Here is a 22,848-nt window from a genome sequence, read left to right as displayed (position 1 = left end):
GTGTATTTACATAGCTTTCTCGCTACATAATGCAGGACTATCTTGTAAGTGCCCTGGTACAAAATATGTATAAAAATAACCCAGGGGCCTTGGCGTAAATGCATTAACCAGATCATAAGGTTTATGATTTATGATTTATGAAATGCAGTACCACATATCTGACCCGAACATGCACTCCCAAGCCTGCGCTGACAGGGTTTCTGCACAAACGGAATGCATGTTGGACATGCGATATCTTGTTTGTTGCACCAGCTAGCAATCGGTCACTAGATGGCACTGTGGCCTTCTGGGAATTTTGACAGAGAAGGTTGACTAAAACCTTTTATCAGAGCGTGTCACTTATGAGTCTGCAAAGAACCAGCGTCAAACAAGGACACACAACGTCAGAGTAATCTTAGAATATTTATGTCAGAAATACTTAAGGCAAATCAAATATAAATCATATTTATAATATACAAATTGTACAGAAAACATGAACGCACAGTGCAGCCTGTGAGGCATTTCACAGTGACAGTTGCTTGTTGCTTTGGCTCTGTATCACAGCTCACTGGACAGAGGTGGGTATTTACATCGCCGTTAGGTGACCCATTTAGGATTTACAGGTGCTTTTACCCAAGGTCCTTCCATCGCTGGTGAAGACACTTGGACAATTCGATATGATCTTAAATAAAACTGCGATGCACGGTACTTGTTTGCAGATCATTTGGAACGGATGACTGCCTGAGGCTGTCAGCTTACAGACATCCCCAAAACACTGGCTGTCTTCTCTGATGATGCTTCATCATCTGCTCCCATAGCTGTCCTAATCTGCCGGGTTGTCTGTCAGTGCCGAGCTCACCTCACCTGTGCGTTCTTCTGCTCGTACAGTCAATTCCGACATGCCAAACGTTTCCGCTTTGTGTCGGACTGATTCATTTGGATGTTTTCAGCCCATGATGCCCTGTGTCTCTGTCACTGACTGACACTATTTTCATCCACATACTGAGAGAGGGAGCTAACAGACTCTGGATACAAAAGCCACGTCCAATTTTTCATTTTTGCTGTCTTGTAAATCAGATAGTGATGCAACGACTACAGGCCGTAAAAACAACTGTGTAACCAACTGGTTATTTATGGTCTCGTAAAAAAATGCCTTAATGGTTCTTTTATGGTTCACCCATTTAACGCTGACAATCTGCACTTGAACCTAATAGTAATAGTTTAATTATAAGAATTCAAATCCACTGTGCTGGGGTACAGAGCCAAAACAACGTATCCTGTCACTGTCTGATGACTTATGGATGGACTGCATTGCATCTTATACAAAGTAACAGAAGGTAATGTTTTACAAATGTGACAACAATTGAAGAAACGCCCTTTAAAATGGAGGCAGATTTCAAAGCACATTTTCAGATATGCAACACCATTTGTACGGACTTCACCAGCAGCAGAAAAAAGAAGAAGAAGAAAAAAAAAACCCTTCAGCATGAAATCTCGCACAGTCCTCCCGCAGTTCCGCCTGTCTTTATGCTCATTTCAGCAGATCAGGAAAGAAAGGAAACAGACAAAGGACCAAAGGAGCTGTGTGTTATTACCTGTAATAACCTCTCTCCCTGCTGCAGAAGGTTCTGTGCATTATTACCTGTAATAACCTCTCTCCCCGCTACAGAAGGTTCTGTGCATTATTACGTGTAATAACCTCTCTCCCTGCTACAGAAGGTTCTGTGCATTATTACCTGTAATAACCTCTCTCCCCGCTACAGAAGGTTCTATGCATTATTACATGTAATAACCTCTCTTCCCGCTGCCAAAGGTTCTGACACATGAAAAGGTTACGCTGAAATGAACAAAGTGCGCATGAGATCACATGAGATCTGTACTTGAGGTGAGAGAATGTTTCTGGGGTGAGACGTGGAACGCCCTAGGCCATGCACTCCACGTCTTCTGATGACTCTGCGGTCCACGCACAGATCTCTCCAAGGCAGGACACAAAACACAGGGCAGCCCTTATCACACAGGCCGCGGTGTCTGCATTTTGCGAGGAGATGCTGGGGAGCGGTGTGTGTTACTTGCACAGGACACATAACACATACATCTATCACAACCAGCTAACTCTGCCGTCCTTGTTCCATTTGACGTCCAACATCTACGAAGCAACAGCGTAAAGTTTCTTCAACACCTTTCCAGGCAGCAATGACCTCCCAGTCACAATTCCAAGAGACTTGAGGTTTCACACAGGAGTCTGACTGCTAATCCACATTAAGCGACCGTGTCAGGGAGCCCGAGACACTAAGCTATATTCCACGCACGCGTGACACAGGCACCGACAGCAGCCCGACACAAAGCCAGGAGACATAAACCATAATAAACAACCAAAGAGACCACATCAGTATTTCCTAATTTATCAGTACTAAGAGAGCTTTAAGATAAAGGCCAGTTTGGAATGTTTTTCTTTCCTGTTCGGCAAAGAACGCTGTGATCACGAAGAAAATGCACTCTGCCATTCCCATTCCGAATCCCATTCCGAGCAAGCCCATGTCCCATCCCTCCAGCGAGCTCCTCACTGACTAGGACCAGTTAACAGGATGAAAGCAGAAGCAGCTCTGAAATGCCACACATCGCTGAGCGTCCCCCGTCAACACCTCTGTGGCAAAGAGGGAAAAAAAAACCCAAAATACAACCCTGAATGTGGACAGCGCCTTTTTTGACCCATTATGAAACTGAGAGGACGTCCAGTGCTCCCAGTAAAGGTCTGGGGTGATGTCGTCGTGAAGATCCATGAGTGTTTAATTCCTCCTCTCAGGCCTTGACAGCTACCCAGACAGTTTACAACGACCTTTGAGATTTAGGTGGAGCCTCTTTTGTCGTTAAGAGGTGTACGTAGGCCAGGCCCCCTGGGCCGCCACAGGGCGTGTGGCGAATGGCATGCCACCAGGGACCTGGGAGCCAGGCACCACCGTGCTGGGCACCAGACGTGCCCACTCTCCCATGCCCACTCTCCACACATCTGTTATCTGTGGGTCCTTTGCCGCAGTCACGTGAAAGGACTCAGGGGTAAAACAATTGTCTTTTTGGCCAGTTTCCCTGGGCACAGATTAAGCCCTGTCTTGGACCAATCGACAGCAGCACTGGTGGTTCTCTGTGGAAAATCCTTTTGGCTTAATCTTTGTGTGGAAAGCCAGGTTGTGAGGTAAGGTCTGCGCCATGTGGACGCTAAAAGCCTTTTCCCTCTCTCAGGTTGGACGATAATCCCTGCAGCTGCGACCGGTCGATACTGAGGAGGGGTGGCACTTTTGGGACACCTGGGACAATTCTGAAGCCCTTCCCTCTGGGGCACTTTCTGCCTCTCTAGACATCTTATCCATGAAGAGAAATCCTTGCCCTTGAACCACACAAGTTGATTTCCTACATTTGACACCATACATCTTATGACAATGTACGACTAGGAAATGAACTGTGAACTGAACGCCGAATCAGACGCGTCCTTGTTGTGGTTTATGAGTGAACGAAAGGTGTCCTTCGGCTAACACGTGTGTCTTTCTTTTCTGATGTTGCCCTAACATGGGCCTGCCCAAAGAGGCGAGACACACTAAGTTTTTCCACTGCCCAAACAGACTCCACACTAGCTGTTCTGCAGCTTGCATGGTAACAGCTGTTTTCCAGCACAGAGGACCCGGTCCTCGTTTGTCAGCGGGGTTCTTCAGTCACGTTCCCATTTATTAGCTTTTTTGTTTCTGTTGGCTGAAGTTACCCTCAAGACAGCAAGGGTTTCGACATTCATTACCTCGGCAAGCGAGAAACAAACAAAGGAGAAAAAACTGTAATAAAAGAGTTGTGTGACAGACTCAGCACAGATTGGTTTAAAATATGAATCAGAAAGCAAGTCTCACTCTGGATTCCATGGCTCTTCTCAGCTGGGTTAGTCATAAAAATGTGCTCCGATAGCCAACAGCCCAAATGAAACTGAAGCATGTCAAACGCTGTTGCAAAGCAATTCTTCTCCGTGTGCGTTTACTACTCTGTGTTTGCAGGGAGGGTAATTGAATATACTCATAATTGTAAACAGAAGGACACAACAATACCGAGATCATGTTTACTTTACCACAGATTGCCTTTCGCAACAATAGCTGACTGCTCTCCTCTGCTGTTCCACTCACGTTTAAGCACATGGGATGTACTTTCTGCTAACGTAGCACGGTTTATTTTGGACTGAGTTTCTGGGGGGCGGGAGAGGGCAAGAGAACCAGAGTCAGTGGATTCCGTCAGCCCTGGGGCCCTCGCGGCTCATTTATTCTACTTCCCCAGGTGGTTTTAATATCCAGTGCTTTTTCTTGATAGCAGCCCTCCCACCCTTTCCCCAGGCCGTGTTGGGAGTCGTGAGGAAGATCTGCTCGTACGCCCCCACTCTTCGTAAGCGTGCAGTGCGGATTATGAGAGGTCATGAGAGCAGGTGTGAGGTTTTGGTGCGACGGTGTCCGTGTTTGGATGCGGAAAGGCTCGCGACAGCCCGACCCCTACGGATAAGGCAGGAGCGGTGCACTTACTCCTGATTGGCTGGAGAGCCGTTGGCTGCGGGCGCCGATCCGTCCACGGTGATGCTGCTTTCCTGTTGGTTCTCCCAGCTGCTGTCATTGGCTGACTGCTTCTGCCCCTCTCCGCTTTCCTGCTGGCGGCAGGTCTGCGGACTCTCTTTATTCCGGTCACTCCCCCCCTCTTCACTCTCCATTTCTCCGTCTTTAACCTCTGCTGCCTGGTCGTCGCACTCTGTCTTGCCCGCTTGCTCATCTTGTCGCTGTCCTGCCAGCTCCACCCCTCCCTCTCTGCTCACCTCTGTCTCGACCTCGCCCCTTCCTTCGCTCCTCTTCTTCCCCTCTCCTACCCCCTCCTGCGCCAGCTCCCCGTCGGATTGGCCGCCTCGCCCCTCGCTGGCGCCTGTCATCTCGTTTGCGCTCTCGGGTTTTTCCGCGCCGTCCTGGAGCTTCGGACCCTCGAGCTCTTTCTCGGCGGCGGTGGCGGCGGCGTTTTTCTTCTTCTTGTTCTTCGGCGCATCTTTGACAGAGTTCTTGCCCGACTTGTTCCGCGTTCGAAAGATGAGTTTCTAGAACAGAGTGTTTTATAGAACATTTTAGTTGGTACACAGCTCCTGTGCAGGTTGCTAGGTGTGCATAAGTGTGTACGTTTGTGTGTGTGTGTGTGTGTGTGTGCGTGGGTGTATGTGTGTGTGTGCCTTTAGAGAAAGTCATGCATGAAACAGCAGAGTAGAGTAATCTGAGCATTTAGGCTTACCTTGGATTGTCTCTTCTTTGCAGGCAGAGCTGGTCTCTGGAGGAACACTATCTGCTTGGTGGACAGGCTCCCATTGCTTAGGAAAACAGAGAGAGAGAGAGAGAGAGAGAGAGAGAGAGAGAGAGAGAGAGAGAGAGAAAACAGAAGACATTAGGCATGAGCGTAACATTAGTTAAAGGCTTGTGGATTTACATACATTGGGGTACATGGGTCAAGTCCTCGTTAGTGATATTTTTAATGACTTCCTCTTTCATGGTAGTTGGGAGCTGTGTTGATTAGTTACAGTCTGCTATGCATTCAGGAACCTTTTTTCCCAAGGGCACTGTGGCATTATTGTGCTGGTGACAGGAATTACATAATCCCAGTTAACTTTCTGTGATCTTCGTACTGCAGTGCAATTGGGAACCTCAAGCCACAGTAAACATATTCAAATAGACATTGGTAGGGCTCACTGTTTTGCTAGTTACTTTAAGTATATTTGCTCTCTTCTCTAATGACATCAGGGCCAGGCAGGCTGAACACTACGTGCAGGTGTCGAGTAGTAACGCAGTGACTGATGCAGGACTGTCCAGTGAGAATGAGTTTGCAGAGTTTGCCAGTGCCAGTGTGAAGAGTCCAGCATTCTTCCTTGTGCTCACACTCTCAGTGTCGCAAAGCAAGACCGGAGCCAAAGTGAAAGTGCGTGGCGTTTCCATATATAGACAGGGCACAGACAGGGCGAAATTCCCTCTCTCCCTGGGAGAGATATCCAGAGCATCTCCCTCACTCTCTCCATCACTGTCAGTGGGAGAGAGGAAGGAATGGCAGGTTGGGTCAACCCCAAGCCGCTGGGTCACGCTGTGGGCTGGGAGCTTCTGGAACATCTCAATGAAAAATATATATATATATATATATATATACACACACACACACACACACACACACACACACACACACACACACACACACACACACACACACACACACACACACATATAAATACTGTGTGTGTATATCTGTGCAGATGAGTTATGCTTCTAAACATTCTTCATCTCTCTCATGCTCCCTCCTCCTCTCTCCTCCTCTCCTCCTTTTCTCCTCTCCTCCTCTCCCCTGTCTCGCTCTACTTTCCCAGCTGTGCACACACCCCTCCAAATCTTCACCAGAAAAGCACTTAGAGGGTCTCTAATGTTGTCAAGCTCAGAACAAGTCCTCCTCTTTACCTTCCCTCAGCACACACACACACACACACACACACACACACACAGAGAGGAATAATTCAGCTGCGGAAATTCTGCTACAATCAGCCAACATCAAATAGGCCTCAGATCTCTGGCACAAGCTGACAATCCACACCAAATACCTCATTTACCCCCCGCCTCTGCGCTCCTAACGGAGCTGGATATTTCACCAAGCGCTTCCTACTCAGGAATCTATGATGAGAAACAGGGAGCCTTGGAAGTGCTCGCCTCACCTGGGTAAGACATGCAAGTATGGCTGAGGAATTGTGACCTTTTTCCTCGGGTGGTTGTCTTTGTCTCCATGTCACAGCAGAGAAGAGGACGACTCATACAGTCCCTGGCATAACAGACTTCATCGCACAGTTCCTGGAATTTTTCAGGTAGTGATTTGACAAGCAGAGCCCAGGGTGACCTCCCTCTAAGACTGGAACAGTGATTATAACAATGCCGGAGTGCTGAGATCTGAACCCTACTGTTCCTTAACCTGGGCTCTAACAGAGACTAAACGGACTCTCCCCAAGTATGAAGCATTAAGCCCCTCTAGAGTGTAGCACAACTCTGATGAATTATCCCATTGCTGGTGTTGTGCTGCAGCATTTTATTTTTGAAACTTTGAAATAGGCCTGTAATTAATCAGGCGAGAGTGTGGCATGGTTAGAAAGCCTGATGGAGTTTGTGTGGGGTGAAGTTGTGTGTGTGTGTGTGTGGGGGGGGGGGGGGGGGGGCTGAGGGATCGGCTGAACGCAGGTGCCGATATGACAGATGGAGATTACATGGTGAGTGTCTCCGCCCGCCGTCACCACAAGCTTCCGGGCACCATTATGGAAATTATCATTTTGCTCCATTGACATTCCATTACGCTGAACAAACAAGCAGTCTGCTCTCCCCACCAACACACACACATACACACACACACACACATACACACACACACACACACACACACACACACACACAAATAGATTGAACCAGCCCTTGACTCATACACTGCCAGACACTCTCTTACACTTGCAAAGGTCTGTCGGAAGGTCTGACACGTCATGGCAACAAGACAGTGCACGGGAAGGACTTTACTATATGTGCTAACTCTCCGCCCCCAACAGGAACGTGGGACATGCGCTTAAGAAAGATGGTGCCTCTCAAACCATCTGGAGATCCCCCCCGACCCCCTGTCGAGGTCCCACTGTGACCTGCCATCTGATGTCCTGCTGGGTCTGCTCTTACAGCGCTGCCCTAGGACACCGTGTCCAGCTCAAGAACCGTCCAGCCGCTCTCCCAGCGTACCCCATACCATGATCTGTCCTTCTGAACAAAGGAAAACAAATCAACAATGATGACAACATTGAAAAAACAACAACCCAGCAGGTGAAGTGACCCTCCTTCCCCAGAGCACGTGGCTACAGATGGCGGGCAAACACTGGGCAGGCAGCAGGCAGGCCTGATCGATCGGCTTCTGCTAAGACCTTTCTGCGGTGCTCCGTCAGTGGGAGCAGTTTGGCGGGCGGCGTGCCTCCTGTGCGCAGCGTGGACAGTGATGAAGAAGCTGTACAGGAACACGACAACGCTTGCTAACGGAATTCTGCTGTTTTCTGCCATGGATGTGTTTTCTGTCTGGCGCTAAACTGCCCCACGCAAATGCACACACTGCCAAAACAGCATGTTTTCTGTACAATAGAGTATCTATTCATATCGCACAAGGAAGACAACGCCACCTACACTTTCTGACGAACCGCATTCTCTTCTCACCACGGGGTGAAAATGACAATTCGTTAGTGGAATTCATGTGATAAACGTCTGTCTAATTTTCACATGAATGTTTCATTTTCAGGCCTGTGCATGCTGGTGAAACTGGCACTGGGTTTGTATTTGTAACTTCCATGGTTCTGTGGTTAACTTTGGCATATGCAGAGCTGGCAAACATGTCCAGGGGTCCCAGAGAGCATGTGCTGTTTTTGTAGGAAAGTCACTAAACTAGTGAGAAAAGTTAAGAAAGAATAAGAGAAGTGTGAATGGGTTTTGATAGAAGCCTCCCTGTGCCTGCTTCCCAGGCCAGCGGGCGGTGCTAGTGTGCTACCTGTTGGTCTTGACGATGGGTGTAGGCAGCACACAGGTGAGCCTCCATCCAAACGAGGCCAAAGACTCAAGAAGGGGGATGTAGTCCGTCTTCACCTGCACCCCCTATACAAAAACATACACACACACACAGACACACACACGAATATGCCTTATGAACTACATGAAGTAAGAACTGTAGTGACATCAAAGGCTTCTCTGATTCTGAAAGAGCCTCCTTTCAAAGGAACAAGTTGTTTTGCATGATTTTGAAACCTGCGGTTTAGTTGCAATTGCTGGTGAGTTCATGAGAACACAGGAAAGTAAGTGTGGTTTAACTGCACCTGGCTCCAAAGGAAGCCATGTTGCGTGTCTCACACACACACACACACACACACACACACACACACACACACACGCCCACACACACACCACATACATACTGCGACAGGCACAGTTACAAAATGCCACCGGTTGCATGTATATGACACAATGCATGGGTCTAGATTTTCATGGCATACACACAAAGGGAAACAGCTCTCCTGCAGTTCTCTGCCTGTCTGACATCACCGTGGCTGACATCATGGCGGTACACCGTGCGTTGCAGTTGTAATGGCATGACAAACCGTCTCTTACATCTCCTGCCTTGACCTTTATGTTCACGTTGACCAAAGTGTGAAAATCAGCAACCAGGGCGAGACATGAGGCGGGGCATGGGGCGGGGCATGGGGCGGGGGCATTTGGCAGGGCATGGGGTGGGGCGTAAAGTGAGGCAGGGTCTGCACTGGGATCAACCCTGGTGAGGTGTCCTGGAGTAAAGGGCCCAGGTGCACAAGCGGAACACTCCAGAATCGCCCTGGAACCAGCAGCACACGATTCTTTGGCCTCTCAGGCTCGAAAGAGATTTTTCGCATTCTGAGCCTCTCGATTAACAGAACTCACACACTTCAGGGGGTTTCAGAGAGCAGCATTCAGCTCAGGGCTCTGCAGTACCATAAAGCATGTGACCCACTGAGGGGTAAACAGAACCATGGCATACGCCCTCACTCTCTCTGACTGGCGCCATGTTGATCCTGCCAGCAGGAGGGAAATCAGAGACAACTCGCACTGAGGAGATTATTGGGCAAAATTCCAGAATCCACATTTCCCACCTCAGAGGTACTGAACATGCAATGCCAGCTGTATGTACTGACAGAGAGATGACCTCATCCATTCCACATCTGCAGTAGATGTTAATGATGCTTTTAACAGTACAGTAATATGTGATTATTGTGTTCTCATCAACCATATAAGAGAACATAGGTGAGTTAAGCATGAATGCCCTAGGACACACTAGAAAGGTAGGAACCGAAATTACAGTGGAAACAAACTAGATGAGTAGTGTGTATCCAACCAAACTGTTTAAACATTTTAAGGGGAAAGCACCTTTGACTTTAATTACACCTGCTATTTTTTAAGATGAGATATCTTCCCCCCTGAGAGATCAGCTGAGCATATACGGAATTGAAAATTGTTTTTTGAAAATATGGGTCACATGTTTTTCTCACCTCTGCAGGAGTCAGACAGATACTATTGCCAAAGGACACATTTTAATGATCTTTCCTCTGTTCTGATGTCCCACTGGTTCAATGTCTGGTTCGACCTTCATACTTTACTTCTGCTGCACCAGGTGACACTTCATGAGCATTCAGGCACACACACACTCCTTATCCTAAACTTTGCTTAACGTGCCCCTTGTGTGACTCTGTTCTTCAGAGATTCTTTAGCTGCATCCTGGTGTGACAACTTTAGGACAAATCTGATCTAATCTGAGGTCTAATCCGGTTTCTGGTGACTGATGATGGCTATCACCCTGTCAACCACAAAAGGCGGTGCCTTGATATAGCCGCAGCACGCCGAGGCCCGCTAACGACATCAGCTTGGCTAACTCTCTCCCTCCCGCTGGTCGCATGAGCCCTGAGGCTGGGAACTTCACAGTCATAGCTCGGGCTTCCAAGAGTCAGTTCAGGAGAGCGGGGCCGGAACATTCCAAAACACGGAGACGCAGGGGCTAAGCCGATTAAAGGGAACACAGCTAAACTAGCTGCACATCAGGAAGCAAAGTGCTGGCGGTGCTCAGAGAAGCTCTGGCATTGCTAGGTCGATGTCCTTCCAGCTGCTGCGGCTGTGTGGCGTCTTCTCAATCTCCACGATGGTTTAGATACTGCCAGCTCATGCCAGCCCTTGTTCTTCCTTTCCAGAAGAATGGAGGCTCAGTCATCGGAAATCACCTACTATGTGTAATATAGCTTTAAACAAAAGCTGGATCTGGGCAACAGGAGTCTCCTAAAATGCTGTCAAGATCTGCTCCTCACAGGATCAAAAATAATACATATGTTGTCAAGCAGTAAATCTTCAAGGATTATCCCTCACAGAACTCTTAAATGGGAATAGAAATGTCTCATCATGGCAGGACTTCTCTGCAATATGTATCTAAGGTTGTCTATTGATTTTCTTGGGCAACCAGGAATAGAGTGCACGCACAATTTGAATCTCCTTGTAAAGCTGTGCTGTGTGATGTGCTGTGTGATGTACTCTGAGATGTACCATGAAGAGCTCTATTAATACTGGGGCTGTAGTCTTTTTGTGCACGGTTTGCTTTTCTCCATAGTGTCATTACAGCTCCAAGTAGATGCCTTAAGGCCCATTCGAAAAGAAAAGAACACTACAGAACACAGGAGAGTTCAAAACACAGGAAACAACAATATAGTGCATTTGAAGATGTTCAATTGCTATGCAGTGCTGCGTTATTGCTTTCTTGCCCTTATTGGAAGAAAAGAAATCCAGTTATGTCTCTTTCTCTTATGAATAATTAGTAACGTTATGGCTGTTGAGACCTCGCGATATGAGAACAATGGCCATCAGGGCGCTAACATCCTGCAAAGGTCCTGCTGTGTCCATCTGATTGGGGAGATCAGGCCCGCCAAGGCTGCTTAGATCTGAATGCAATCTACCCATCTACCTGAATGCTGTCAGGTATCAGCAGGGTGTTCTACCCCACAGCTAGTGAGCAATGCAGTTCACAGAGCAGCTGAGAGAGAGAGAGAGAGAAGAGAGAGAGAGAGAGAGAGAGAGAGAGAGAGAGAGAGTCGGTCAGGAAGACTAAGAAAATGAGAGGTAAAGACTGAGAGGTAGAGACAGAGAATGACAGACAGAAACAGACAGACAGGCAGACAGGCAGATAGCCGTACAGAATAAGAAAGGCAGGATGAGTCATAGGGTTAAGAAACTCGATTACTGTGATAGCATCAGAATACACAGCGATTACTATGACAACACTGCCCACACACACACACACACACACACACACACACACACACACACACACACACACACAGAGACCCCGAACCAGACCAAGCGTGACCAACTTGAAGTGAATCAATGCAGAACCGGCACAAAATCTCATCTGAAGCAATCACACCTGGAACATGCCTCTTGGCCGTGAGCCATTGGTGGCCCTTGGAGCTGCGGCCCACCACACAGTCCACTTCCTAACACCTCATTACCCGTCATTTTCTGTTCTTTGTTTCTTTTTTTCTTTTATTTGTTTTGTGTCCCTCACAACATTTGATTTTATTTTCTGTGGTTTGTAGTCTTCTATTGTTTGCATACGTCTATTTGGGTTGAATCTTAAAAGCATGTACCCACCAAAGCGTTAGCCCAGCTTCTCAGCATATTTACATAATACATTTTTTAAATATAGTCATTCTACAGCTGGTATTTTTCATTAAAATAGAAGGATCCCTTCGCATCACAATATGTCAGCAAACACAAGTTGTTGACACATGTCTTTGGTGGCAAATTATTATTGTTATTCAATATGAGGTGTTTAATGCAGGTGAAGCATAACGAACATCACAAAATGGCCCCTGGCCCGGATTCTATTTATTCTCTAATTAGACGGAGCCGTTGTCCTCCTTTGCCTCAATTTGCTGGAGTAGGTGTGTTAGATTAGGGTGGGATGTGAAGTGGAATACAGATCTCTAGCACAGGGGGACCCCCATCTTATGGAGTCCTAACGCTTGCTGGATTCAAATGTGTGGATGTGAATTCAGTTCTGCTAAGCTGAATTCCACTGTTTACCACTACATGGTTGGGCACAAGCATGCTCCTGCGTCTCATTGGCTGCTGCTGTCAGGTCGGGGCACCTCGCTTTGTGCGAGGCTCAAAGGTGTTCTGCACAGTGCTGTGCAGAAAACGAAACGGCAGGAGCCCACTCACATCAACGACGCTCCACTGCTCGACCACGATGGCGTCGTAGGCCGTGCTCGTGCTGGGCTCTGCCTCTTGGAAGACGAACACGCCCTCGATGACCTTGGGCAGCTTATCTGCGGGGAAGAGATAAGGAAGCCAGAGGGGGCTGTCAAACGCGGGGTCACCGGGGAAGAGCATTCAGCTCTGTGGAGCTGCGCAAACAGGAAACGGTGTTTCATTTCAGCAAAACTTAGTGTATGTAGCGAAAAAAAAAAAGTAAGGGGGGAAAAAAGAGAGAAAAATACAGGTTCAAGTACAGCTCAGTGACCTCAATCTGGCCACAGAAATGGGCAGACACATCGGACCCCGCCTACCCTGAGAGAGAAGATTGTGCGGTCAGTGTGAGAATGGTGAGGTCGAGACTGAGCAGCACTTTCTCTGCCTTTCTTGATAATTCACACGGATTGGCAAATATACTCCCTAATTTTGAAATATTCCCCCATTAATAATCTAAATCTCATTAATCTAACAATAATAGTCTAAAAAAAGGAAACAGCACCTCTCGCTTTAATATTTGTGGCAGCATGTCACTGCCTGAGACACAGGCACACTACATTAGTTATTATTACTGACTTTGTTTCATCTAGTTTATTATCATTTGTTGTCACATTATTGACTTTTATTATTATTTTGTTAGTTATGACTATTATGACTTAAACACTATTGTATGTTCAATACCAAACTACTTGCTTTGGCAAAATGATACATGATACAGCCATCCCACTAAACCTACCTTGAAGTGAAATGAACTGAGAGAGAAAGAGAGAGAGAAAGAACGAGAGAGAAAGAGAGAGAGAGAGAGAGAAAGAGAGAGAGAGAGAGAAAGACAAAGAAAGAGAGGCAATCGAAAAGAAAGTTATGAGGAAAGACACCTGAGGCTGCCATTTTGAATATTCCTTCAAACACGAAATAGCTTTTCAACTAATGGCAGCTTTAATTAGCAGAGAGTCCCAATGTTATCAATTATGAACACCGGAACGCTTTCGGCGTCATGAAATAAAGAAGCCGTGCTAAGCTCGATCAGAATGTCAGTGCATGTCAGCTGTAATCGAGGGTTGTTGCCGTTTCTGCCCAGCTACAGGGCTGGACGGGGTTTTGGAGGTGACGCGGGACGCATGTGGGCCTCCCATCCTTCTGTTGTTCAGGGTGAGGAGTCCACTCTGAACAGGAGTGCTCCATTTCCACTGTGTTTCCCAGAGTTGGGATAGATAGGGGTAGATAAGGAGAGAGAGAGGGGTGGGGGCAGTGGGAGGGGCAGTGACTACCTCCATTGTCCAATCTCAAATACCCATTTTAAGATCAGCTCATTCGGCTGAAGACGTCTCTCTGCCCTCTTCAAACAAGGGCTGTTGTTCTGTCTGCCATACCTCAGACAGGGCCTGCCTTGCCAGCCGTGATCGGAAAAGTCCGCTCGTGAGACTGCCTTGTGTACCAGTGCAGCCTCTGGCCGGTTGCCTGGCCCGAGAGTGCGTTATAAACACGTGCCTCACACAGCACCTGGATTGAATGTGACACTCGTGTGACATTTATGCGGGCCGGTTTTGGGCATTTTGGGGATTGCGCAAAAGCCCTGGGGTTGCCAGGCAGATTTTAGGGTGGTCAGCGTGTGGAACTCCCATGTTTTTTGCAGGATTCATTCCTGGTGTGAGCGTACACGCTCCATTTGAAGATGAATGCCAAGTTTGGTGTGAGGAGGCGTGTAATGTGTTTGTGCAATGTGTCATTCCTCTTCCTCTGTCCCTCTCTCTCTGTCTCTTTCTCTCCCCGTCACACTCTCTCTCTCTCTCTCTCTCTCTCTCTCTCTCTCGCTCTCTCTCTCTCTCTCTCTGTTATCTCTCTGCAGTGTAGCCTCACCTCAGCTGCTTCATTCACCACCAGATTTCTTTGTATTCTCCACCTCACAAATAAAAGAAAAAGGAAAAAAAGCCAGTTGAGGTATCTCCAAAAATCCTTTCAGAGGAGTATAATACCTTATTGGAAATTCATACGCTGAATAGCAGCGTCTGTGCCGCATCTGAATATAGAAGACACAGCATGGCTAGTTATGCATATGAATGTCTCACAGCTGCGGATGCTAATCCATTTGTGAGGGAGGTAGCGGAAAACCAAAACAACAAAAAAAAAAAAGACGACGGGAACGTTTTAGCCTATAATGTCGCTGTTTGAAGTGGCAGTGGTGTGCCGCCGGGGCAGCCCGTACGCCTGTGCTGACCTGTGTGACCCTCCTGCATTGCCTGCTGTCAGAGCAATCTTTAATCTCACTGTGCCAGTGCAGTGCATGGGAGCTGAGCGCGCTGAATCTGCAAATTCAACAATCTGAGGATTTCCGACCCTCGATGTCGTCTCCGTCAGGACTCTGTACACCTGGAGAGAGCACCGCCCAATCCAGCCATTAAACCCGAACATCCCCGCGCCCCTGGAAACGCGCTCGCCATGGAAACATGTCTCGGAGCAAGGAGAGGGCTGTTTGATGTATGAGACGGCCCCCCATGCTGCCTGAGCAGGGCTGAGAGACAGAGAGAGAGCAGGTGAGCAGAGAAGGACACACAGGCAACAACCACAGCACCACCCAGAACAGACATGGATGAAGCCCTCCTCACCTAGCACAGCCATAGGCATCTTTCTCCTCCCTAGCACAGATGGCAGGAGCCGTGCCCTCCTGCCATCTCTGGCCAAACTTGTCTGAAAGGCGGTGGAATTCTTTGTGCGGGGTGTGCCCTCCCACAATCCTCTTTGCCTTTCTCTGGAAGATCCAGGGGTATAGGTCGGGGGCTTTTCATTGGCTGTTTGTTCCCGGCGAGGGACGGGCTGCTGTGCTTTGCGAGCTGACACATTCAGAGCATATCACGCAGGGTTCCTCTCATTAAGAATTCAAATACCAGACTGAAAAGACAAGCTAAATTTGGAACTGTGCCGTGCGATCTGTAGCCTGATAACACATACGTCTTCGCCCTCTCTTGCAATTAAACACTTATGTACAAAAAAAAAACAAAAACCCCCCACCCCTGGTGTTTCGATACAGCCACTGTTTCGCAACTCTTCAATCACCTGCCTCCTCCTCTTGCCCTGTGCCAGCTGCTCCCGTGCTTGACTCCAAGCTGGCTAAACAGCTAATTGGTGTGGCTGTCCTGCAGTGCTTGTGGCTGAAGCGTGGTGGGATGATTTATGTTTCTTCTCAGTATCTATCGAGTGGGTCCGGCGCTCCCGCTGGGACTTCCCATCGTCTGTACCCCTGTTGTAGCTCGGCAGAGCGACGCGGGTTTATGGACGAGCCATTTGTGAGAGAGCATTATCTAACAAGGGCCACTTGATGTTGATACATTGCTGTTGTCACTAATGTCCCGATGCCATATTGTTCCCAGCTAAAAGGTCTGTAATATTCCAAATGATGACAAATGTCTTTTTCCGAAGAGTCGTCCATTTTACCCAGCTATACAAAGCCGTGTCAGAAGGTTCCCTGACAGCACGAGGCTTAACTCCAACCACTGGGGGAGTTCTCCTTAATGGAAATGCAGTGAAACACCATTCTTTGTTTCTGATGCTTGTCTTGATCGCACATTCAGAATGCGTTGTGGAACATGCACAAGGGTGTACTAAACCTCCAAACGCATTACTGCAGAAAGTTTCATTATTGAGACAAAGAGCGTAGCTGGATGCGGTGATTTGATGACGTTAATTGTATGTTCAAGAAACAATGAGCCATTCATTAGGCAATGAACTAATGAATTATACTGTGTATTTGCTTTCAATGTTGAGATGAGGAAACAGAGCACAGGAACTGATCAAAACAAATGTCTTAATAGCAGAGCAAACCAAAGAGAAAAGGCCAGTTTCCTGGTCAGTTAGACCCACATTTTATGGAAAAACATCCCCTGTGTTTAAATATATATATCTCTCTCTCTCCCTCTTTCTCTCTATATTTCTCTCTCTCTCTCTCTCTCTCTCTCTCTCTCTCTCTCTCTCTCTCTCTCTCTCTCTCTCTCGTATTATTGCCCAAAACACTCACCATTTTCGTTGCCCAGGTGAAAGTAGCCGTCGACCAGTGAGGCACCACCATTGAAGTGCTGGGTCATGTGATCCAGCCAGTCGGCCTCGACAGCTGGCATCCCTGCCTCCTCCGCCCGCACCCGGAGGGGAACCTTTACCGTGTAGTACTTCAGCGGGCCCCGCCTCCGGCCCGGGTAGTTAAACAGGCCAAAGAGCTCCACTCCTGAAGACGACAAGGGAAGTGCTCTCAGCAAAAACCCCTCCCTCAAATCCCGTCAGAACAGCACGAGCAATGCGGTGACCCCACAATCAGGGGCCTCAAGCTGCAAGCTGTTACAGACAAGAGCTGAGATGTTAGCGGGGCCTTTTTTTGCAAAAGGATCCATCGAATATTGAAACAGATCTTTGCGTGACCTGGTCTGCTGTGGTATACAGCCATTTGATTATGTTCTCTGTAGCTGCATCCTGTACTGACAGTTGTTCTCAGGATGCAGATCAACTATTAATTTAACAAATTTCCAAATATTAGACCAATCAGATGATACGAGCAAGCGCATTGGTTGAGTGCCCCCCCCCCCCCGAGTGGTCCTAGGTTGAGAGGAACAACGCAATTCTGCCCGGTGACGACTTGATTCTCCTTAATATTATTCCGCTTTTTCTGTGCCCTAAATGAGCTTTTACATCTGCAGCGTTGAGGAACAAAATGCATCTAATGGATTAAAATAAGGTTTGATAAATCTGTTTGTGCACTTGAGTGCTGCCACGCTCAACCACTCCCTTTTCAGATCTATGTTGAAAGTGTATTAATATGGACTAATGGATATTTGACCAAAAAGATAAATAGGGACGCACTTTGGCTGCAGCAGCCGTCGCCTGGTCAACCACTCACTGACCCTCTGAGGGATCTAAAGAGAGCATGAGATGTTTGGTACCCGCCCATGCCTGGCTGTCCAATCGGCTGTCGGGAAGATTGACTGATTTGCTGCGAGTTCTCTTCAGGACTGGACAACCGCTGCGACAGGCAGCCAGCGAAGACGCAGCTCCGCCCCCCAGCGTCCGTCCTGTGACCAGCTGTGCATGCATCGCCATGTGCCCTCGAGCATGGCAACGATTTAAGATTTAGGCGTTGCCCCCGTCCACGGAACTTTCCGGGCTAACTGAAATCCTGCTCTTAATTCACGTCTGGCTTTTGCTTGTCCTGTGTAGATCAAAAGAGGCAATACCAGCGTTGGGAAAGCTGCAGCTGGTGAAGTGTTAAAGCAGTCAGATGACAAACTGTCTGTGTGATGTTGGCTGTCTGGCAAGGGGACCTGTCGGAGTGTTGCCGTTCAGCTGTAAACACGAACAGATCACAAGCTTTCACATCTCCCGGCAGCTCGGCGGATCAGCTGCCCTAAACGCTATGACAGAGCAAAAACAGGGCCACAGTGTCAAGCGCTGCCCGAGAACATGATGTTTCGTCCTCCGCTTGCCTAAGCTCCGATCTGAGCTATTTCAGTTAACACAAACACATTTCTACATCAATCCTGAAATCCTTGACCCTTTGTCTTCTCAAGGATTTAGAAATTTGGAAGAATTTGGACTTGCTTCCAGTGGCTGTTTGTGAAATGACTCAAACACTAAATAGTTTTCATGGTCCCAGCAGCAAAGCCGGCTTGGCTCACAGCACACTCTCAGCTTGGAGTGTGGAGTAAACTGTTTGGCAAACCTGGACTTTATCCCTCTTGTGGCCCTATTTCACATTTAGCGACCCCATGCACCAACACAGCTCCGAATGTCAGGCACACATGGTGTGCCATCTTTCGGAGGCCGTACACCTACAGGATTGGGAGGAACATTTGAAAGAGTTGGCCTTGTTGTGCCTGAAGTTGCGTTGTGCTGTCTGTAGTGGGTGTTTGGTAGGGTCACGACACCAGTGCGGGGGACAGCAGCGGGTTAGCACACGGGCCACTGCACATATCGCCACGATTTCTCCTGCTCCCGAAATCTGCCGCTTCTTCGTCCAGATGGACCCCAAGCTGCCGCCGCGGGCGGCCCAGCATGCCTCGTTCACACTACATGGCATACGGCAGGCACGAAAACCTTGATTCTCTCACGAGCAGCAAGAACGAGGGCTGCCATCTGGTTTGTTCCCAAAAAACAGCCCGAACAAAAGCAGACCTAAAAGCCACTGTGTGGTTTTTGAACACGATGAGACTATGCGGCCCTGCACGCTAAGCCACTGCACATCCACAACCAGCGACGGTGCATTTAGGGGAGAACGAACAGACTGATGGTGGAGGAGGATTGGTGTACAGCAAACAGACCCTGATTATATGTAATGTTGTGTAACAAAGTTGAGAAGTCTGCATGCAGTACATTAATATAATACATTTAATTAATATAATGTTTCCTTGATACATCAAAGACTTTTCCTGTTTTATGAACAAGCAGAAGACTTGACTAAGTTTAATTGCGCCAAAAAGACAAACAATCTCACCGTTCTTGGAGAGGGAGGGCTTGGTGGTTTTATCACTCAGCTCCACGCCCTTGGCCTTGTTGTTGTTATGTGATGGTGTGTCGTCCCGTCCTTCGAAAGACTCCAGCGTCAAGGCGGCGGACGTGTCGTCCGAAACCGTGTCTCCCCCTGCGTGCCCAGACGCTTCCTCCGCCTCCAAATTTCCCGCGCTACTGCGCCAGTCCTCGCTCCCGTTCTCGGCCACGCCCTCCCCCAACGTGTCCGGCTCCCCCTGGTGGCTGGGGCTGGCCGTCAGCTCGGAGCTGCGCAGCGAGCTCGGGCTGGAGTGGAGAGAGAGGGCCGGCTCTCCTCTGGCTGCCCGGGCTGCGGTGCGAGGGCGTATCCCCGCGGGCTCCTGGACGAAGCCGGCGAAGGTGATGCCCAGGTCTGCCGCATCCTGGATCTGCTGGGGGTGGACAGAAACATACCACATGGCGCTACCACTTCCACTGCCATGCAAATGCTGACCAGTACCTCCTCAACATTGACCACAATACGTAAAAACTGATCAAATATATCAACACGAATGCTGTTGCTATACTCTAAACTATTTCAAGTTGTCCAAATAGCCTACGAAACTTGAATTTCCAATTATTATATGAATAATAAAATGATAAAAAAAAGAATACACCTGGCCCAAATTAGTTTTGAATAAGCCTTCCATTTTCGTTCAAGCTACAGAATCTTGAATTATACTCACATTATCTCCCACAATCACATGGTGTCCAAAACAATTATTTAGCTACCCAGCCATCTTCATCCTTCCCATGTATTAACAAGAGCTGATTACAATAGCAGCTCTTCAGCGCACCTTGCTATGCAGTCCGCATGCAGAAGTCGGCTGTGCACGGCCCCTTTACTGTCACTCACCATTCGGAGGCCAATATTTGAATTCCCATCAAGCGAAATTGAATTGTTAACTGTCAAGGAATGCTAATGACTGCATTTTCCATTCTGCCACTTTAATAAAAGACGGCCCAAGGCCTTCTGCAGCGCCATCTCCGCCTGATGCTTCTGCCAACTGAAGGAGAATCACTCCGGCACAAGGCAGCAGTTTATTCTGCCTAGAATTAAACCGCGAAGCGGACCCGTCCTTTCCAATTGCATTGTTTAATACATATTGAACATTTACGCCCTGGGTCTCGTCATTATGTTTCCAACAATAAGGCAAAAGAAACTGCATAGATAAGAACAGCGTTCCTCTATTGCTCGTTGGAGCGTGATGAAAATTCCTTCCTTGAAGGAAAGGGCAGCGAATCATTTCCGTGTTTGGTGCAGGTAAGGAAGACTGGTGTCTCGGCGGTTCGTCCATATGGATAGTGTTGGAGATAAGGCCGCCGGACCGGCGGGGGAGACCCAGGGCTCACGGCGACACTGAACCGTGGAGGCCTTCCGCTCAGCTAGCAATCCGAGCACAGGATGAGTGACGGGCGTGCCGATTCAGATCTCTGCTTTGTAGTCATTCGAGCTATGTGCTCCTCCAGTCTGGTTCGGGTACAGGAATGGGGGACAAAAAAAAGCTTCTTACTTTTTTCACGTAGCCTTGGATATGCTCTGCCATAGGAATATGTTCAGCGGATAAACACTCCTCCAGCTTTAGATGGTACGGCTCAAAGTCTGACGGACTCTTCTCAGAGCTAAGAAAAAAGAAAAAGGCATATTATTATTTACCATCGGATCTACTTTCATTAAAGTAAAGGGCTAATGCTATTAAACCTAAAGACCATCTAATTCATGCAAGTGTAAACAGAAAATGAATCAGTAATACAAGCATATAAGTGTAATTCTGTGGCCAAACTCCTTTACTAGTGTCACCAAATGGACAAGGAGGAGCTTCACTTGTTCAAAGTGCACACATTCCACACGGCAACATATTCCACTATTCCAATATTCCAACATATCCCAGTATTCTAACATATTCCACTACTCCAACATATTTCAGTATTCTAGCATACTCCACTATTCCAACATATTTCAGTATTCCAACATATTCCACTATTTCAACATATTTCAGTAATCCAACATATTGCAGTATTCCAACATATTCTAGTATTGGAATACTTCCTTCACCTACTGCTCCATTCCACTCAATTTCACATTCCACATCTGACCTTATTTTACCTTCAGGACTTGTGAGGTCTGGAACAGAACTTTAACCCTGGGCACAGAGGTGGCTACTATCCCCTACACCTTATCCCAAAGTATTTGGGAGTTTTGGGAAGTGATTTGCACGTTCTTGAGCCAGTGGACTGTTATCTCCAACAGTGCGTCTATAATGAAACCCTATAGAAGACACCAAACACCACATCCTAATGAAACATGGACCATGCATATTTTACTGGTCTGTATTAGCAAACATGGTTATTATTTAATGAGAAGACCTAAAAGAATCCCGTGTGCGATCCTTCATCTCCATGATGACGTACACGGTCTCAATTGGAGTTCTCTGCGCTATGTCTTCCTGCTACTGTAAAGGAAATGTAGGTATAACCAGTATGGGGGGTCCGCACCCTCTCTCCATCCTGTTGACACGAGGAATACAGACATCTCTTCTCCCCTCCCTGAGTGTGTGTGAGAGGGCGGAAGAGAGAGAAAGGCCAAAGAATTCAACACACTAGCTATAAGTTACACCCTTTACACAGCCCAGACTAACTTCAGACACAGTGCTTACTGTGACACGCATGCACACACACACACACACACACACACACACACACACACACACACACACACACACACACACACACACACACACACGCCTCCTGTTGTCATGCCACCATCTGCCACCTAAATGGTGCTCCCATCACCCTGGCGTGTGAGCGGGTCCCAAGACATACACTCCCACATGCCTCCCTGAGGGGAAGCCCAGCTCAAAGAATTTGCCAAGCATGACACAAAGTGTCAGAGGTTTCGCATCTTAAAAGAATACCTCACCTATGATGGCTACCAGTGTAGGCTACCCCTTGTGGCTAGCTAATGTTCAATAGGGTACGCTACCAGTTCTACCTGCTTATTATGGCTAGTGGAATCTCTTTAGCACAATGCTAACAGTTATGAGATATTAACATTTAGCCTAACCCTTCATCTCCATGGTGACAAATGGTTCCATGGTTCTGGGGCTGTTGCAAGGAAGTGGGAGCTACTGTGTATAAAAGACATAGCCATGTTGTGTGTGCGTGTGTGTGTGTGTATGTGGTGTGTGTGTGTGTGTGTGTGTGTGTGTGTGTGTGTGGTGTGTGTGTGTGTGTGTGTGTGTGTGTGTGTGTGTGGTGTGTGTGTGTGTGTGTGTGTGTGTGTGTGTGTGTGTATGTGGTGTGTGTGTGTGTGTGTGTGTGTGTATGTGGTGTGTGTGTGTGTGTGTGTGTGTGTGTGTGTGTACATGTGTCTGTGTGTGTGTGTATGTGTGTGTGTGTGTGTGTGTGCGTGTGTGTGTGGTGTGTGTGTGTGTGTGTGTGTGTGTGTGTGTGTGTGGTGTGTGTGTGTGTGTGTGTGTGTGTGTGTGTGGTGTGTGTGTGTGTGTGTGTGTGTGTGTGT

General features: G+C 47.8%; 1 protein-coding gene across 4 annotated transcripts in view; it reads right to left on the bottom strand.

Moving 5' to 3' along the window:
• Nucleotides 1-389: 389 nt before the first annotated feature.
• rftn1b (raftlin, lipid raft linker 1b) overlaps nucleotides 390-22,848 on the bottom strand; it is a 49,048-nt gene continuing 26,589 nt past the window's right edge. For 2 of the 4 annotated variants that reach the window (XM_081720225.1, XM_081720227.1), the window contains exons 4-10: nucleotides 20,843-20,951; nucleotides 19,297-19,720; nucleotides 16,837-17,040; nucleotides 12,798-12,904; nucleotides 8,560-8,663; nucleotides 5,266-5,341; nucleotides 390-5,077 (exon numbers count right to left, since the gene is read on the bottom strand). In XM_081720225.1, coding sequence (XP_081576351.1) covers nucleotides 4,520-5,077; nucleotides 5,266-5,341; nucleotides 8,560-8,663; nucleotides 12,798-12,904; nucleotides 16,837-17,040; nucleotides 19,297-19,720; nucleotides 20,843-20,951 — 1,582 coding nt within the window. In that variant the 3' untranslated portion in view covers nucleotides 390-4,519. The remainder of the gene's footprint in view (nucleotides 5,078-5,265; nucleotides 5,342-8,559; nucleotides 8,664-12,797; nucleotides 12,905-16,836; nucleotides 17,041-19,296; nucleotides 19,721-20,842; nucleotides 20,952-22,848) is intronic. The other 2 variants (XM_027012286.3, XM_081720233.1) reach the window with 2 other exon arrangements.

The sequence above is a fragment of the Electrophorus electricus genome, chromosome 1, assembly GCF_041902795.1.
Source record: "Electrophorus electricus isolate QZ-2024a chromosome 1, ASM4190279v1, whole genome shotgun sequence".
NCBI classification, from domain to species: Eukaryota; Metazoa; Chordata; class Actinopteri; order Gymnotiformes; family Gymnotidae; genus Electrophorus; species Electrophorus electricus.
The sequence above is the reverse complement of the archived record's forward strand: the minus strand, read 5'-3'. Positions and strand labels throughout refer to the sequence as shown.